Source organism: Podarcis filfolensis (genome assembly GCF_964270895.1).
Source record: "Podarcis filfolensis genome assembly, chromosome: 8".
Taxonomy (NCBI): domain Eukaryota; kingdom Metazoa; phylum Chordata; class Lepidosauria; order Squamata; family Lacertidae; genus Podarcis; species Podarcis filfolensis.
In genome coordinates this window covers 5,251,836-5,266,530 of record NC_139611.1, presented here as the reverse complement: position 1 = coordinate 5,266,530, position 14,695 = coordinate 5,251,836, and the positions used below count along the sequence as shown (strand labels likewise).

At 47.2% G+C, this 14,695-nt stretch overlaps 1 protein-coding gene across 1 annotated transcript in view; it reads left to right on the top strand.

Annotated features, from left to right (window-relative positions):
• The window catches only part of ANTXR1 (ANTXR cell adhesion molecule 1), a 133,017-nt gene that overhangs the window by 59,672 nt on the left and 58,650 nt on the right, over nt 1-14,695 (top strand). The window contains exon 12 of the mRNA XM_083629474.1: nt 96-174. Coding sequence (XP_083485600.1) covers nt 96-174 — 79 coding nt within the window. The remainder of the gene's footprint in view (nt 1-95; nt 175-14,695) is intronic.

Sequence of the window (14,695 nt, the reverse complement as noted above, 5' to 3'; positions counted from 1 at the left end):
TCCAAACCTGCAACATCACATTTTCATGAGCTAGGGGGATTGTAAGTCCAGGCCCGGTTTGGGTAATGACTCTCGCCCTCCCTCCCTTTTTCTAGGGAAGCTGCTCTCCAGGTCAGCATGAACGATGGGCTCAGCTTCATCTCGAGCTCCGTCATCATATCCAGCACACACTGTGTAAGTGACCAGCTTAGAAATCCATCCTTGGGTATCGCTAAGGGAGCATCAAGAGCAATGGCTCTGCTTTGGCTACTGTTGACTTGAGTGGGAATGTGGGCCACCTGGACTGCATGTCTTAGACACAGGTATGAAATGCAAGGGGAGAGATGATAACGGCTGAAATCTGGCAAGTTTGCCTTTTGATGCTTTCATTGTTCAGTGACATTTGCTCCTCCTTATGTAATATAATTCTTCTAGGCTGAAGTCCTAGACGCACTTCCCTGGGATTAAGACCAGTTGAATTTGATGGGGTCTTCTGTGCATAGGAGTGTGCTGCAAATTTGCAGAGCAGTTTAGGGAAGGGTTGGTTTGGCAGCTTCAGCTGGGTCCTTTTGGGAACCCCCTCCCTCGAAACAGCCACTTTAGCTGTCATTCTTGCGCTGCAGGGGGTTGGACTAGATGACCCTTGGGGTCCCTTCCAACTCTACCATCCTTTGATTCTGTGAGCCCCTGTTTCAGTGAGCTCTTGGTCACTGGACTAGATGTGCTAGGGGATATCTGCAGCAAGGCTTATCTGGGGAGGCAAGGAGTGTTGAGGAGAATCAAGACTGGTCCGAGAGCCAGTGTGGTGTAGTGGTTAGAGTACTGGGCTATCGCCTTGGAGACCAGACTAAGCCGTAAATCTTCCTGGGTGACAGTCACCATCTCTCAGTGGAGCCTACCTCACAGGGGTGTTGTGAGGGTAAAATGGGAGGAGGGAGAACCATGTATGCCACCTCGAGCTCCTAGGAGGAATGTAACAACAACAACAACAACATGATGATGATAATAATTGGGCACTACCTCACCAAGTTTTGTCTGCTCTCAGCCAGCCCCATCTGTCTGCCTTCTTAGAGCCTTCCCAGGGGGCAGCCCTGCCAGTTAGCTTCTGTCTTTTGGAATCAAATTACAAGAAATGAGATTCCAGCTAAACATTAGGAATAACTTTTTGAGGATAAGAGCTGTTCAACAGTGAAACGGACTCCCTCAGAAGGTGGTGGACACTCCTTCATTGGTTTCTAAGCAGAGGTTGGATGGCCACCTGTCAGAGATGATTTAACTGTGGTTCCTGCCCTGCAGGGGGATTGGCCTAGATGACCTTTGGGGCCCCCCTTCCAGCTCTACAATTCCAGGATTCTATGACGCTCTCAGTTGCCCTCATAGTTCTCAGCAGAGAAGGGGTCACTGGAGACAAACCTGGAATTAGTTGCCTCTGATTGCCATTGTCTTTGGCTCCACCTCCTGTTGACCTGCCTTGGAGCCCCAAGAGGCACCAGACATTGCTGGTAAGAAAAGAATCGTGCTTGTCTCCCTCCCTGCCCTTCCTCCCCACTGGCAGACATCTTCCCATCCTCCTTTGGTCCCATCTGTACAATCATCATCCTGTACATTACGCATTTTGGCTGGAAACCGTCTTAGATGCTGGCCAAGAAATTGAGTATCCTGCACAGTCTGAGCCAACTGCAAGCCGATGTGGTCAAGCAGTTACCAAGCAGAACTTCCCTTGAAATTATTGGGTGTTTCGCCCAAGTGAGGGCGGCCAGATTGCTCCCAGGGGGTTTTGTACAGGCAAAGCTCATTCCTTGTCCCTTTCTGAATCTCTCAGACAAAACTGGTGCATGTTGTCATGTGGATTCTCAAAACAAGAAGCTAAGTTATATAATACATTTGTGGGCAGCCTAGGGAGCTGCAGTCCCCAAATGCTGATGTGGGGGGATTAAAGAAAATTGGTGTGGGTGTGGGTGTGGGTGTGGGTGTCGTCGTCGTCCTCTTTGAAACGCAACCAGCAAAATAGCCTGGAGTTACCAGGATCCTTGACATGATTAATGTATCTTGGTTTCCAAAGCTGCCATGCATGTCACTTTCTGCGGTGCTTGCAGAAACAAGGTGGTACGATTTCCTCTCGTTTTTCCCTTCCCCAAAGTATTTAATATTTCAGTTTAAGTCCTTGCTGGTAACTTGATGACAAAAGGGCCCTCTGCACATTCTTTCCTTGGAAGAAATCTTCTAGCAGCATGAAACTCAGGCTCTCTGGCCAACAACGAGTGAGCTGGCTGTCGTACATTTGTGTGAGCTGGTTTCCCTTTGGCTAAAGGACTTGGGGGCTAGAAGCCCTCCTGTTCTGAGGCCTCTGATTGTGAATGGAAGGAGAGAGCAGAGAGGTGGCCAGTTCTGTTGATGACAAAAGGATCTCTCCAAACCAAGTGAAGGGGCAGTAAAATGTCAGCCACTGGGCAAAAAGTCCTAACCACTTAATTTGCTGATGGCGGTGACAGATCAAGAAAGAGACTGAAGTGAAAGTGATTGATTGATTGAATTTATATGCCACCCTATACCTGCAGGTCTCAGAGTGGTTCAAAATAACACCGTTGCTCCGTCTAGCAGCTGCTTTTCAGAGTTTCAGACAGGAGCCTATCCTGAATGCTAGATGATTCAAGGTAGATAAAAGAAAGTCCTTATTCATGCTGCGTGTAGTTGAACTACAGAGCTTGCTGCTACAGGAGGCAGCAATGCCACTGAACTAAAGGTAAAGGGACCCCTGGCCATTAGTTCCAGTCATGGCCGACTCTGGGGTTGCGGCACTCATTTCGCTTTATTGGCCGAGGGAGCTGGCGTACAGCTTCTGGGTCATGTGGCCAGCATGACTAAGGCGCTTCTGGCGAACCAGAGCAGCACACGGAAATGGCGTTTACCTTCCAGCCAGAGCGGTACCTATTTATCTACTTGCACTTTGATGTGCTTTCGAACTGCTAGGTTGGCAGGAGCAGGGACCGAGCAACGGGAGCTCACCCCGTCGTGGGGATTCGAACCGCCGACCTTCTGATCGGCAAGTCCTAGGCTCTGTGGTTTAACCCACAGCGCCACTCGTGTCCCTGCCACTGAACTAGAGGGCTTTAAAAGGGGATTAGGCAAATTCATGGAGGAGAGGGCGATCAGTGGCTACGACAGTTATGTTCTGGCTCCACAGTCGCAGGCAGCAATGCTTCTGAATATCAGTTGCTGGAAACTACAGGAGGGGAGAAGGATCTTGTACTCAGGTCCTGCTTGTGGTCAGCCATTGTGAGAACAGGATGCTTGACTTGATGGGCCATTGGCCTGATCCGGCAAGCTTTTCTTATGTTCTTGAGCCATATTCATTAAAAAGTCCTGGATTCTTTTTCCCAGGCAGCTTAGTGTAATTTCTGTTTTCTGCAGGGTTTCCCCACCCCCCTCCTGTTGAACTGTTAGGAGCTGAATTCAGCATGAGAAAGGCTATATACAGTAGATCCTTGCAGCAGCAGAAGCAGCTCTGAAGGCTTGAATTATGCACCAGAGCTCTTATGTAAGAAGTCTCCTTGGGTGCCATGATATTATGTGGTTTTGCCTTAAACAATATTCTGCCTGTATTGTGATGCTCCAGCTGTGTTTCCTTCCTTTTCAGCCTTCATAGGGAACAGCAGATTTTATTGCAGTGATTACCAAGTGATGAGTCAGGACGTGTAGTGGTTTGGAGAGGCTTCATCAATCAGTCTCTAGGCTGCCAGGATCACTCTCAGGGCAAGGGAGCCTGAACTGAGCCTCTTTCCCCTCCTTGGGGCCCGTCTTTCTTGGTCTTTGGTTGACTTGGACCCTTTATCAACATGTCCAGTGTGGCTGCTGATTTCTGAGTTGCAAAACACTTTCCCTGCCTTTCCATTGGTGCAAGCCAGAACCACAACAAACAATTAAACAATGATCATCCAGCAACTGGGGGCGGGGGGGAGTACACAGTAAGCAGCAGGTAAAAACCAGTGTGCTAAGGCTTGGTTGACTATTATTTGTTCCCTGCTAGGTACCCAAGGCCAGGGCCAGCCCACCCATGGGGGAAGGTGGGGCAAGTGCCTCAGGCAGCAGAATCCATAGGGCAGCAGATCCAGCCTCCAAGGATTGCATTGCCTGCTGATGCTGCCACTGCCTCAATGACGGTGACAGCTGCAGCAAGCTCCTTAGCCATGGCGTGCTGTCAGCGGACCAAGGGGACTAGTAAAGGTAAAGGGACCCCTGACTATTAGGTCCAGTCGTGGCCGACTCTGGGGTTGCGGCGCTCATCTCACTTTATTAGCCGAGGGAGCCGGCGTACAGCTTCCGGGTCATGTGGCCAGCATGACTAAGCTGCTTCTGGCAAACCAGAGCAGCGCACGGAAACGCCGTTTACCTTCCCGCCGGAGCGGTACCTATTTATCTACTTGCACTTTGATGTGCTTTTGAACTGCTAGGTTGGCAGGAGCAGGGACCGAGCAATGGGAGCTCACCCCGTCATGGGGATTCGAACCGCTGACCTTCTGATCGGCAAGTCCTAGGCTCTGTGGTTTAACCCACAGCGCCACCCGCGTCCCTCACGGGGACTAGACCAGTCCCCTAAATGTTCCTGGTAAATTAGAGTATTAAAGTATTAGAGCCTGGCACCTCCTTCTCAAAGCCCAGGAAGCTTCTGCCCGGCTTAGGGAGGGAGGTGTGATGCTCATGTATGTAATGTCGGGCCCCCACTATCGCCCTCACAAGCTGGCACCTCTGGCCCCAACTCTTCCCCTACAAAACAATTCACCGCTCACCACTGCTCCTTGGAGGCCGGATCTGCCATCTCCTCAGCAGTGCCCCCTGCCATGCCACCTCTACAGAGGCCTCTCAGCGAATTGGAGGCACTGCTGGTCTCCTTCTACTCTGAGGGGGAAAATGGCAAAGGGCTGCCCTCTCGGCTCTCCTGGGGTCTGCGCCCGCCTGGTGTGATTCACAGCCACCTCCATGACGGGCTTTGATTCCCTCTTCAACCATCAAGTAAAGGTTGATTTGATTCCCGCCCCCACTCCCTTGTTCCTGATGTAGATCTTCACTCTCCCCTTCACTCTCCTGGCAGGGAGAGGGGCGCCATTTTGTGGTTTGCCTCAGGTGCCAAAATCTCTTGGGCCGGACCTGCCCATAGCTGCTGACTCCTGAAGCTGCCCCCTGTAAGGAGTCCAGTTTCCCCTGCCCCAACCCCATCAGATAGAGGATGTTTTAGTAGCAAGTGCCTAGAAAAAGTGGCCTGGCTGTGACCCGAATCGGGGAAATATTTAACTTTATTGCTGGAGCACAAATCTGGGGCTAGGGTTGGCACAGGCAGCCCATAAATTCCTGATGCCTGTTGCTTCGCAAACACTCCCCCGTGGACAGTGTCCCTCTCTGGACGAAAGACAGGCACGTCCAGTCTGGCAAAACAAAGAAAAGAATGAATGAAATGTGTATTTCAATCAAAGTGGGCAGGGCTGAGATTTATTTTATAGCCAAGAGCCTTGTACGTGTTTCCACTGCTTAGAATGTTTTGGAAACTTTTTATATCCTAGAAGTAGCACTCCTTTTTTTCCCTGACTGAATTTTGGTTTGTTCGTGAAACCTGATAAAATTTTTGATTGAAACAAAAATCTAGCCATTTTCAGGTTCTCTGCTGAAATAAAGTAAGGCAGGGTTTGTTGCTGGATCCTGCAAAGTATTCGGCTGGGGTGAGGCCACGAGCATGTTGAAGACAAATTGCATTTCAAATACACGCTCGTGGGGTTTGGATCCTGCTGCAGAGTACTCCCCCAACACAAGGTGCTTTAAGAGCTGAAAATCCGCTGGCCGTGCTCAGCTCGTGCTGAGAGGTGTGGACGCTGGAAGTGTGCCAGAAATTTGGCTCTTGGGCCCAGCCCACTTGCCCAAGTGGCGCATAAGCCTGGCCTCCATTAGCTGTTTGTTAGTGCACAATATGATTAGCCTTTCTCCTCGCCGTGTGGGTTTTGAGATTAGTCCCAAACCCTGCTCTGAGATCATTGGCTTTGAGTGATCCAGAAGGGAGGTGGAGGGCAGATGAGCCCACGCAGGGCAAATGGATCCCCTTCATGGAGCTCCACATTCTTTTTCCATTCCATGTGCCAAAAGGACTCAGTGGCCAAAGGCGGCTGGCAGAAGGTGGAAAACCTTCTGCCATTGGCTGAGGAATTCTATTTATTGAGCTACAGAACTGATACACTTGACTTTCCTTCCAACCTGGAGACAAAAAATGATGGGCATAGGAGAAGGATTTCCATAATGCTAGCATAAGAAATCTGCAGCCTGCCAAAGATTTAAGAATGGGCTCAGGGTATGGCAGATGGGTGCTGCTAGGACGTTAAAAGACTTGGGGTCCCAAGCCCAGCGAGCAAATGTGAGTAACCTTTGCTTGTGACTGTTTATAGGTATAGGTGCAGAATGAGGCTGGCTTTCCAAAGGAGAGCAGAGTTTAAACAACAAATTTAAATTAAATATAAACTGAATATTTAATCATCTCCTTCCTTGCCCTTAATGTCCAACTGGCTGTGGAAGATTTAGGAACTTTGCACCCAAGAGGATGAACACGTTTTCTGCTGTAGATTGGCTTTTGTTCTGATTTAGCAGTAAACAGTGAGTTTTCCCAGGGAAGGTTGGGGGGGGAGAGAAAAAGACTGAAATATACTCAGAGTCGAGAGTGGATTTCATGCTCTTTATTCAGCTCATAATGGTGAGGAGGAATGGAAGTTCCCTCAGAATGTCTGCTTTATATACATTATTTACACAATGGGCCCCACGTGATTGGCTTATTCACCTGTAGGCCAATCAGGTTGCGGATTCACTTCCACCTGGAGCTGGATTGTATGGCTCCTGTGGACCAATCAGACTGCTGTGTTCTGGACCCTATTGTTCTAGGACCAATCAGACTGCTGCCTTTTGGATCCTATTCAACTCAGTACATAGAAATTTGCCTAGAAATCAAAGGAGAAATGGAATAAAACAGGGGACAAACAGGAGTGTGGATGAGCCCTCAGGGAACAATTGGGGGGTAGATGGGAATGAGGTATTTAGAACTATGGTGATTCTAAGGACTACAAAATGAGGAAGAGAAGAACAGAGAAAGCAGCAGCTCTTTAGGACCCCAAAGATTCCTATTGCCTGGGGTGCAAAACAACCAACTCATCAGTCCCAGCCATGATTTTGCTCAGTGGCTAAGAACACTTGAAAGGCAGGAGTGGCCAGAAATTGCTTTAAAGTTTTGCCAGCTTGTTTTGCTTTGCTGCCTTTCTCTCAGGAATTGGAATGGCTTGCTTTCTTCTTCTTCTTTAAAGGAAAACTCACAGTCCTCCAGCAGAAGCAGGGTCTAAGTGCCATGGACTTTCCTAATGTCCTGGGGCTCAGCCAAGGCCCCATTTGGCCACCTGCTGCCACTAAACCCTGCAAACGGGAACCATGGGAGCAGAGCTAGCTAGAATCTCACGAGTCAGAGATGGAGAAATATTTGTTTTTCTTAAGGTTTCACATCCTAAACAGAATCGCTTAGCAGTGCTGCGCCTTCCACATTCTCACTGAAGCCATTCTGTCCGTCTTGTCCTGGGAACTTGGAAGACATTTTTGGCACTATCTGGATTCTGGTAACACTCCTGTCCTCTGCTTCTGCCATAGAGTACGGCCACATATTGAATGGGGTTTGGTGCCAAGAATTCTGTGTATACACCAAAATCGTGTATACTTAAAACCATGTATACCTCTGCAGCTTAGTGGGTGAGGGGCGCTCCCAGAGCTGGCACACTGAGGGGGGTCTTGCCTCTCAAGCAAGGCAGAGAGCTTGAAAGCTACTTATGAGCTGGGTGCCTGCACAATACAAGCTTTTAAGTTCTGCCTCGCTTGGATTTAACTTGGACAGTTCCAACCAGCTTGCCTTCAACTGCTTATGGTTGAAACTGTGCAAGTTAAATGCATGTAAGATGTGATCATGCAGTACTCTGGTCCAGTCGTAGATACCACCAGGCAGTTCTTAGGATCTTTTGCCATACTGAACTTCTCTGGGAGAAGTTTAGACTTCTAGCTTTCAATGTGCACTGCAGTTGATGGTTTTTTAATACATAAAAGCATTCCACCATGCACTTGGAGTCTTTGAACCATGACCATAGATGAACTGAGAACGGATGCAGTATCTTCCACTACAAATCACCAGCATACCAAACTTTGCTGCCCTGATTAAATTTTTCCATTCCACACTGTATCGTTTTCCATGAAGTCTACTACTCTTGAGCAGCACAAACAAGGTAGATAAAGGCAGGTCAGGCTATATCCCCTGTCTCAAGCATGGCAGTTATTTTATGAGATTCCCCTCGTGTCTGCTTTGGCTGCTGTTCCAGAAACTAGAAAACATTGGATGATCAAAGCAAGCTGGAGTCTAAAACCAGCAGAGAGTCTGAGAGTTTTAATTTCCTTTTTATTAGACCAGATTGTTTCAGTTATATGTATTTTTAAAACCCTGTACATATACGTGATAAAATGAATGATAGACAGCAACTTCCATGCCGCAGAGAAAAATTTGCCCTGTGGAAGCTATGCCAAGTTGCTCTTCTCAAGGCTTCAAAATAAGAGACCTACGTTTATTGAGGTTTTGCCTGCCAACAGAAAACAATGAAGAAATCTATTGTTTGGCTGTGCTAAAATCAGGCAGCAACAACTCATTGCCACCCCTACAACTAAAGGGAGCATCAAATAAAGGGGTTGTCTTTGCCGTTGAGTGGGAACCTGGAAATTCCATCTCCAGGCAAAGAATTTGGCTAGTTACTTCCCCAACCTGGTGCCCTCCAGATGTTTTGGACTACAACTCCCATCAACCCCAGCTAGCATGATCATGCTAGGAGATACTGAGAGTTGTAGTCAAAAACATTTGGAGGACACTCAGCAGTAAAAAGTCCCCCTCGTGATGTCCTCCCTTTCTTATCTACAGGAGGCATCTATGTTCTGTCCTGGATTCCAGATGGGGCAGAACTTTACCCTATCGCCCACCTGTATGCTGCACGTGTTACTACAAACTGCATTATTTTGAGCAACAATTTAATATAGCAACCATTCTTGGTCTTCACACTGTTTTCACAGACATTGAGGAAGCAACTGGAAAATGCCCCCAGTGTGTATCCTATAAGATTTCCAACTTTGAAAGCTAATTTGTGTTCAGTGGTGTCCTGCCAACTGTTGTTTTCTCTGTTTCTCCAGCTGGCAACAATGCTATAAGCAAAACTTTTGGCCTTTTTGGTTTCTCTGGCATATTATAGGCCACACTCGATTTGAAATTTATACAGATTTACCTGGGTTTTGGTTGAAAAAACCAACAATTATAAGGCCTTTATAAAAGCCCAGGAGGAGGACAAAAGTGTTTGAGCATACAGTTTGAGTGTTGCAACATGTCAATGAGCAAAATATATGTGTTTAAATGCACCTTTCCCAGCTTGTTAGGAATGGATGAACCATCAATATCTGTTTCTATCAGCTTCTTGTTTTTCCAACCTTAAGTTCCATTCACCCGCTTTTAGCATTAATTTTTGATCTTTTTCTATTTTTTCTTAAAAGGTCCAGACAAAACTGATAGCTATGTTTTGGTTCCCCTGTTGGCTTGGGGAAGGGCAAATGAGGTGGCTTCACACTCAATTGCAAACAAATTTCTGCCCCAATCCTGCAATATAGTTCCTTCCTCATGTTTGGGACTACAACTCCCATCGGCCCCAGCAAGCATAGCTGAAGGGCAGCAGCTTCTGAAGGGCTCCATCTTGGGAAATGTTGCTTTAAATTCTTTGGCCAAAGTCCAAAGGGCTCTGCTTCAGTGAACATTCGTCTGAAGAATAACTTCTAGGCCGGTTGCATGTGCTGTACCCGCAGGGTATCGTGCCAGCCTCTGAAGTCTTCAGGTGTCCTTTCCTTAAAGGTAAAGGGACCCCTGACCATTAGGTCCAGTCGTGGCCGACTCTGGGATTGCGGCGCTCATCTCGCTTTATTGGTGGAGGGAGCTGGCGTACAGCTTCCGGGTCATGTGGCCAGCATGACTAAGCCGCTTCTGGCGAACCAGAGCAGAGCACGGAAACACCGTTTACCTTCTCGCCGGGGCGGTACCTATTTATCTACTTGGATGTGCTTTTGAACTGCTAGGTGGGCAGGAGCAGGGACCGAGCAATGGGAGCTCACCCCGTCACGGGGATTCGAACCGCCAACCTTCTGATCGGCAAGTCCTAGGCTCTGTGGTTTAACCCACAGCGCCACCCACGTCCCTTGTCCTTTCCTTAATGTTAGCTTTTTGTTTGTTAAATTCTAAGTTATCTAACAAATGTACTTTAATAAAAGAAATAAGTTACACGTTCTTCCTAGGCAGTAACCGGAGCCAGGCCTCCTTAGTTTCAGCAAGGTTGCCTCCAGACTGTATCCTGACCCCAAATGTAATTGATTAGTGCACTACAGTAGGCAATTAATTAATCCAGCCTCCTTTAAATGGGCTGAAAACCTGCCATCTAAACACATGCAAACGTACCTTCTTTTTTAAAAAAGATAAGAACAGGATCAGGTTGTCTGCCATGTTTGTGCAGGCAACATTTGGAAAGTTGTGAATGTTGCTCACTCTAGTCCTGTTTAACCTTCGTAAGGGTGAAACTACCTTAGTTGACAAGTTTTCCCTGAGTGAAGAGTTCATGATTTAGAGCAGTGATGGCCAAACTTGGCCCTCCAGCTGTTTTGGGACTACAGTTCCCATCATCCTTGACCACTGGTCCTGTTAGCGAGGGATGATGGGAGTTGTAGTCCCAAAACAGCTGGAGGGCCAAGTTTGGCCATCACTGGTTTAAAGTAATTCCAATACCATCAAGCTGCATAATGTTAACTTAGCCTCCCCCAACCTGATACCTTCCAGTTGTTTTCTGCTGCAGCTTTCATCAGCCTCAGCCAAAACATCTGGAGAGCACCAGGTTGGGGAAGGCTGCTTTAAAACATCTGGCAACATGGTATGCCTTGCAGACATGAGCAGATGTGGTACAGTATCGCAGTAGGGTTGTTTCTGACGGTTCCAAATGTCTAAAAATAGCAGCCGTGGTTTTAAAAAAAATCAATAGAAAATGTTCTTTAATATTTATTTTACAGCAACAAGACTTTAGACATTAATTAATGAGCAAGATCTTTTCAAAGCTGGAGTAAAGGTTTCCTACTGCTGTTTGCTGCATTTGAGCCCATTCTGCATTTAATTGAAAACAATTGTGGAGCCTCTGGCCTCCTTCCCTGGGCTACATTCTCATTTGATAACCAAAAGTTGCTCAAGCTCTACATCTCCTCTGCTTAAGGGTCAAGATGCTCTTGAAAAGACCTGGGCAGAGATGGGACCAGCCATCCTCACCTGGATTCTCTCCTGCATATTCACTTCTGAGCAACAGCGTTCAAGGGGAGTGTTGATAAGCTGTGGGGGAATGCCCAGGAGATCTACAAGGATGATAAACAACCTAGAAGAAAAGGCTTAAGGCATTGCATGTGTTTAGCCTAGAGAAAAGTAGATTGAGCGAGATAGGAGAGAGATCTTGGCAGGTGTTTGCTGGCCAAATGAGCTGAAGAAGGGCCAGAGTGGTCCTTATCCAGCACTGATAAAAACCCAGCAAGCTTCTTTCCTCCCAAAACTGTTTAAAGGAGACAACGCCAGAATCAGGCACTTTTAGCTGGCAAAAGCCTTTGCTTCATCTGTTTAGTTAAGAAGTTTATTATCTTCTCTTTTGCCGAGTCATCTTTGCAGGGGTCTATTGAAATTTAAAGCAAAAGTATTTTTAAAAAACCTGATCAAGGGGGTGGAGCGCCTCCCCCATGAGGAAAGGACACAGCGTCTGGGACCTTTTCGTTGAGAGAGAAAAGGCAAGGAAGAGGTGACATGATAGAAGTTGGTTAAATTAGGCATGGTGTGGAGAAATAAATCAGGTTTTAGTGGATCTCACCAGCCCCATCCCATGTGCCCCTACGATGCTGGGTCTGGTGGGAATTGTGTCTCCAACCAGATTGGCAAAAACTGCTTTATGGTTTGTTTGCTGATTGGTGAGACAACTCTTGAAGAAACAAACCTTGGTTTAGCATTATGTGCAAGCGCAACCTATGTCTACCACTGGATCACACTGCCTGTGCACATGCTTACTGATATTTTCAAGGAATCTAAAAGGTTACTCTTGCCTGATTCTTCTTGAGCAAGACCTGTCAGTTCCAGCAGAATAGAGCTTTAGGGTTCAGACTAGGTAACAGATTAGAAGGTCCTACATTGTTATTTTATTAAGCTACAACGCAGCACATCCTGCTTTTTCTAGTCAAGGACTGCACAGACAGAGAAGCTAGGCTCTTGATCTCTGGTTCTGGGGGTGGAGAATCTTGCAAGGAACTGAACGGATAAACAATACATCTAAAATCTTGGGGAGGGGCCCTGGGTCAGGGAAGAGAACATTCTTTGCATGGCAGAATGTCTCATGCCTGGATGAACATCGGAAGCTGCCTTATTCCCGGGTCAGACTGCTAGACTTTCTACATTAGCATTTTCCATACTCTCCAGGGATTCAGGTGGTGGTGTAATCTTCCTAAGCACTAACTGAAGATGTACTGGGAGGGAGGAATCGCCTGACTCAGCTTTCTCCATTCATTCATTCATTCATTCATTCATTCATACATGCATGCATGTATGCATGCATGTCCACCGTCCATTGACTGCAGTCTCATGTGAAGAGTGATTCCTTGCATGTGTGAATGTGCTACCACAGATCGAGCACCACAGGTAGAACTTAAATACCTCTGGGATAGCCCAAAGTCACATGAAATGCTTCAGACGCAGACTCGCCAAGACTCAGAGGACTTCCTGGTGCTGTAGTATCTTTAAATTTATCAGCTCCTTAGAAAAAGAGGAGGAACAGCTCAGGGTTTCTTACACTGCCTCCAATGCAATGCTTGTCAGTGTGTGACTACATGCGCGGTGGCAGAACACACACTCAGCACACAAAAGATTCCAGTTTCCAGCTTTAGCAGAGGCCTTTCTGCCCAAGGCTCTGGAGAACTGTAGCCGGTCTCTGCTGCTGAGCTAGAGAGATTGGTGCTCTGACTCAAGAGCCTGGTGTGTTTGCTGGCCAGTCCTCAAGTGCTGAGCTATCGACATGTGTGCATGTCTGAACCTACACCGAAACCCCCACCTCCTCAACACGCCAGGATCAGCAAAGCTCTTGATTGCAACCTTAGGTCAGAAGCAGCCTCCCTATGTGGCCATTCTGCCACCCCCACGCCCCCACTTTTGTTATTTTAACTGTCTGGCTCTTTAAAACCAAAGCCGCTGAGCTGAACTCTGGCCAAACCTAATTTTGTCTGTGCTTGCTTATCCCAAAAGCCTGATGACACCAGTGAGGAATGGCTCAGAAATATTAGCTGGTCTCTGGAAGCGAATAGTCTATACTTGAGATTAAATTTGAAAGCAACGTGATATAATTCATTCGAAGAGCATTTTCCTGACTTGGAGAAACAGCCGGGGTGAGGCACTCCAGAAATGGGGGCTGCCTTCAGATGAACCTACACACAATGATTTGGGGATGGAACAAACTCTGTTTTTGCCTGCTCCTTCCTCCCCATCGGCACACCTGAACAGTTTACGTCCCAGTTTGAGCAAAGTGCCGTTTGCAATTGCAAACCAAGTTCTCAAGGCAGGTTTGTGATCCTGTTTTGCAGTTCTGATTTGAAGGTGCACACTCTGGTTTGATCAAGCCCTGCTTTGCTGCAAAAGGTGCAACAGCAAACTATGGTTTGACCGTGTGTAACAGGAGGAGAGGGTGCATGAGCATAGCACTGGTTCATGATCCTCAGGTCCTAACCATAACTTAGAGCATTGTTGGAATGCAGCTGATATTTAGCAAATAAAGTGTCTTGGGGGCCCTGAGTTCTTAGGCTGATAAATGAAGGGAAAGTTCAATTTGTTGTGGATGAGCCTCAGCCTCTCTCTAGCTCAGAGTTCCATGCATTTCTGTGTCTTCTGATGCTCAGACCAATTCAGTGCTGCATCCTGGAGTTGCAAAGCACTCAATTTTCCATGTAATCATAGAATTGTAGAGATGGAAGGGACCCCAAGAGTCATCTATCATCTAGTCCAACCCCCACAGTACAGGAATCACAGCAAAAAATCCCTGACAGATGGCCGTCCAACTTCTGTTTAAAAACTTGCAAGAAAGCAAATTGCACCATTTTCTTAGGTAGATGGAATCTCCTTATACAGTGGTACCTTGGGTTAAATACTTAATTCATTCCAGAGGTCCGTACTTAACCTGAAACTGTTCTTAACCTGAAGCACCACTTTAGCTAATGGGGCCTCCTGCTGCCGCTGCGCTGCCAGAGCCCGATTTCTGTTCTTATCCTGAAGCAAAGTTCTTAACCTGAAGCACTATTTCTGGGTTAGTGGAGTCTGTATCCTGAAGCATATGTAACCTGAAGCCTATGTAACCCGAGGTACCGCTGTAGCTTGAATCGGTTGGTTCGAGTCCTCCCCTTTGAAGCAGCAGAGAACAAACTTGCTCCATCTTTCATGCAGAGGCCCACCAGCTGTTTGAAGATGGCTTTCATATCTCCTTTTGGTCTTTTTTACAGGCTAAACACCTGCATATCTGTGAAGCAGGAGTGTCCATGAGAGTGAGGAGAGGGGCTTCTACTTTCTACTTGCAGTAGCCTTTGT